The sequence below is a fragment of the Crassostrea angulata genome, chromosome 6 (assembly GCF_025612915.1).
Source record: "Crassostrea angulata isolate pt1a10 chromosome 6, ASM2561291v2, whole genome shotgun sequence".
Taxonomy (NCBI): Eukaryota; Metazoa; Mollusca; class Bivalvia; order Ostreida; family Ostreidae; genus Magallana; species Magallana angulata.
The window spans coordinates 52,192,620-52,197,424 of NC_069116.1; the positions used below are offsets into that span (position 1 = coordinate 52,192,620).

At 35.3% G+C, this 4,805-nt stretch overlaps 1 protein-coding gene across 1 annotated transcript; it reads right to left on the reverse strand.

The window, feature by feature from the left end:
* Positions 1-1,408: 1,408 nt before the first annotated feature.
* LOC128189517 (toll-like receptor 4) lies at positions 1,409-3,923 on the reverse strand. The gene is made up of 2 exons (XM_052861161.1): positions 3,831-3,923; positions 1,409-3,648 (listed from the first exon to the last, which is right to left on the reverse strand). Exon 2 carries the CDS (start codon positions 3,581-3,583, stop codon positions 1,574-1,576), a length of 2,010 nt encoding a protein of 669 aa, XP_052717121.1. The 5' UTR covers positions 3,584-3,648; positions 3,831-3,923; the 3' UTR covers positions 1,409-1,573.
* Between the last annotated feature and the right edge of the window lie 882 nt (positions 3,924-4,805).

Consider the following 4,805-nt stretch of genomic DNA (forward strand, 5'->3'; position numbering starts at 1 on the left):
GTTCATTACATGTACAAGTAACAGGAACCAAGAACGGTACGAAATGCAATAAAATGTCTGGCATGAAGCGTGGGAGTTAGCGATATGCTATACTGATCTAATTGTCTGACAATACCTTTACCAACATGAAAATGAGTGGCAAGGTTCGAAACTACTTACTGATATGTCACTAAATCAAAACTCAAAGATGTTATTTTTTTGCCATGATATTAATATTTTAATATCATGGTCACATGTATTACATTAAATTCTAAATTTAAAAAAAAGATGAATTCATGACTGTAGCCTATAATTTAATAATAACAAGTCATAAGAACATTGTTCTTAATTAATCTTTGTTTTAAACATTTAACATTAAATTATATGTATCGCCTTTTTTTGAAAGATTAACCAAGTTTTGATTCTTATATTGAATTTCAATAAAAACATATTTGTATTCCTTTTTGATGATCAAACACAGGTCAAATAAGCCAAGCCGATTAATTCTAAAGAAGGTCTTTTTAAAGAAACATAAATCATTCTTGTAAAATGTTTGTTTCGTTATGTTCCTAACAGCGGGAATTATGACAACTGGGAAAGTATACATTTACATCTTCATTCCTTATCTTTTTTAGATAACGACAAAGAGCACAGGGCAGAGGATGCTCACTCCTCCAGGGCACATGATCCTACATCTAATTTTTGAGAGGTCCGCTCTGCTCCTGTTTTGTGTTTTTCATTTGGACTTTTGATTTTGCACACTGTTCGTTATGAAGATGTCATTTTGCTCTTGTTTATTATTTAATCGTTTATAAACTTAATCGAAAAAAAACCACGAGAATCCCGATTGTTACTATTTTCACATTGAAGAATTCAATTTGCCATCGACACTTTTTTATTTACTAAACCTTTGTCACCTTGATCATCAAGTTTATTACGTTTGTGATCCAACTATAAAGAATGGACTCAAAATAATTTTCTCTCGAATGTGCACTTGAAATTTTTTGTCTATTATGGAAAGCAAATCCTTCAAAGCTTGTAGTTCAGACCTCTGTGGAAACGCAACAAATAATATCGATTTAAAAGATACTAAATAGAGTACTCTACAAGGTCCACCACGTCAAAGAACTGCTGATCACGTGGTTTCTAAGATAAAATGATTTTAATATTCATGAGATAAAAAAGATATAACGGACTTCTTAAAAGCCATCATTAAATAATTCTGTATACTTAATTCATTGTTCAAGTTTTCTTCCGTAGGGTATTTTCAATATACACAAAGTAATAATGGAACTGGGTAAACTATGTAATCCCGACTTGAACCAACAAAGAGGTATTTTTCGAATTGATTAAAAATGTTCAAAGATTTCAGTCGGTGATTTTTATAATTATAGGGAAAAAACCAACAGAAATATGCAGGTGATCTGAAATTACTTTTATTACAAAAATTATATGAATATCAATTACAGTCAATAACTGAGAAAAAGAACAGAAATATGTGTCATTCGAATAGAAATTAAATGAACATTTTAAACATGATTAAAATATTTGAATACATTCCTCGAACAAATGTCTTTTCTTATAAAAGTTCAATTCAATATTTTGGAGAGGACAGATAATGAGACTGATGAGACAAGGCCAGTCTAGAATGATTTCTGCCGCGGCGCCGCAGTCTTTGTTTATCAGATAACGCATACACAAGTTTGTCCCAGAATAACCTGTCATGGGTTTCTAAATACGTCAGCGTCTTAAGACACCTCTTAATGTCAGTGTCCAACTCCCCGTGGGGCAAGTCTCCCATCACAATGATTATCATGTGTCGTCTTTTTTCGATCAGACTCTGATGGAAAGCTGTTCTAAATTCCATCAAACACCATTCACTTCTGACAAAGTTGGAGGAGATAACAAGAATTGTATGTCGACTACGTTCGATACTATTTATAATGTTCTCAGCTATTGGAGCGCCTACCGTAAAATCCCTCTGATGCAGACAGAGATGGAACCTTTGATCATGATTCTGTAGCTTGGTCTCTAGCTGCCAAACCAGGTTCTTCAGAACCCAGTCGGAATCCTGTTGGCTGTAGGCAACAAAAGCGTCAAATTTCTTGTTGTCCAAGTTATCCTGCTGCTGGCAAGGAAACACAATGTTAAATCGCGTAAAAGCTAATATCTTTATTTCAACTCTATATCGAATAATGACGACAAGGCATACAAAAAGGACAAAGACTAGAACACACAGTATGATAATAGGGCCACTCTGTAACACTTGAATTTCACTTCCACACCCTATATCGGCATCTGACAGCGTTATCAGTTCCCGCCCTGCCACGGATTTAGGATTCTGACACTTTAATCCTCGTAAATAAGAATATTCAGAAGAGTTTCTTGGCTTAGTTTTCGTATTATTCAAAATGAAATGTTTAACATCACGCATTTCACATCCGCACGAGAAAGGATTGTTTTGCACATCGATGTAAAAGGAACTGTGTTTTTCGAAGAAATTTTTTAGCTGATTATCTGATACGCTTGTCAAGTTGTTATACTGTAAATTTATGACGCCCTTGTCGGAGCTATCAGGATCATGGTCGATGAAAATTATTAAATCACTTATGTGGTTGTTGCTTAAATCTAAGACTTTCAACTTTGGGAAATTTAAACGCCAGTGACGAAGACTTGGAGGAATGTTATAGAGCTCGGTATTTGAAAAGTTCAGAACCTTAAGGACTGGGTAAGAATGACCAATCAGGTCTTGGAAGTAAGTAGATCCGTGGTTTTTTGTCTGACTCTGATCGAACACCACTAAGTTCCTGTATTGACAGCTGACAGTGTTAGCAGCCATAATTGTAATGTTCTTGGTATACAATTTTCCTAAATTACGGAATTCCTTCAGAGCCAGGGACTTCGATCCATAAAACGTGGCCGTGATGTTAACATACGCAAAGAGTTTTGCATTTTCTGGTCCGCATATAGATGCGCGTGTTAAAAGAAAAGCATTAGATTTTAATTGATATTCAAAATAGCTTATGTCATTAATAATGACACAGTCTTTCATTCGAAATGATTCAATCGTGTCTGGCAGCTCATCAATTTTATATTCGTACGCTTCTGTGTAATGGTCCACAATGTAGCAAGCCTGTACTTCCAAATATCGCAAATTGTTGGCTCTCATAGGCCATGGCAAGTTGACAGTACCATTTCCTCTGCACGACAGGGAGAGTCCAACATCTATTTCTGTAAGCTTCAACATGTCATTGACCATAGCCCGAAATAACTCTAAAGACCAGATATGGGATCCGTCAACGTCACAAGAGACCATTAGGACGAGGCCATTTGCCTCCGAAATGGGATGCGGCAAACGTTCAGGTGTGTCCAAAGTACAGTATGAGGGCATGTACGCATCAAATATTTTCCTCGCACGCAGAGTTTCATATTTCCTGGCCGAAGTATTTAGTATCATGGAATGCAAATCGCTGGATTCCGTCACATATATTTTTTCCAATATATTGTCCCGCAATGACGTTTTCTCTGTTTCAAGGGCCATCGCGACTTTGTTCATACAGCAAAACAATAGAAAATTGATGTACATGTATGCGGCTAACAGCATCCCGATTGCTTGTATTTATGGAGTTTGTCAATTTGTTTTGACATTCAAAGCTCTTCTTTACATTGCTACAAAAATGTTATAGATCAATATGAAATTAAAGCTTCCCCAAAATATACATACATTACCAATAAATATATGCAAAATACAATATAAACACTATCAGATTTTATGCATGTGAGTTAAATGAAATAATACTATTTTTAAGTAAAATATTTGAATGGAAAATAAACTAAAAAAGAAAACGTACCTTACTTCAGAACACGAAATTCAAAGAAGTGCCCAAGACTGCGAGCCGGTCTCCGGAGAAAGTGTGAATAAGAGTCGTTTCTGACTTAACGACTTGGTGCTTATTACGAGAAATCAATAGATGCAGAATTATGTAGAGATGTATGGCCGAGGGCTGGGATCGGGATTAAATGACTTTATCCGGTAATGGTGTTAGAAGTACGCATCTTTAATACCGTCGTAACACACGAAAAATACATTTCGGAGATTTACAATTTGATCGTTTGTTATTTTCCCGCCAAATCATCAGATTTATGTTAAACTGAATTCCGGCACCAATTTTATCGTAAATCGTAGAATTAAAAGACCAGCGAAATAAGGGCGGAATGGTGTCACAAGGGGGATTATATCAGTATGTGATAAACCTGTCCTGTTTAAACGAAGTGTGAATACAACTTTTGTGGTACTAGCTTATCACAGAAGTATAAAATAGTCTTATCTTCAAATATGATAACCTTTAAAAGGCCTTACATCGCCCAAGTCAAATTGTTTTGTAAGGCGAGGCTATTAAATCTAAGGTACATTTTCTTGAATTTTGAATGCATTTGTCTCTTTTTGTATTAAGATTTTATTGCTGACAGATCACGATTCACGATTGAATTATTCAAAGTATTATGGAATCACAGTTAGCCTTGAGAGGAGGAGAAATCGGTCGTTAGCTAGAAATTGATCTTTGTTTTGTGTTACGAGGTGACGAATATTGCCGGGACATTCCATATTGTTTTGGTTTGGATTTTGATAAGGAGCTTGTGATTTGCATATCAATTATCTGTAAATGTTCTTGAAACTAGCACACAGAATATTACCCATGAAATAAATCCACTACCTTGATATATGCTCTAACCTGTATTAATGATACTGTAGTGTAGGGATACATTATGGTGGCATTTCAACAGATAATAATCAATTTGTAAACAAAAGTTTACCCGGTAGAAGA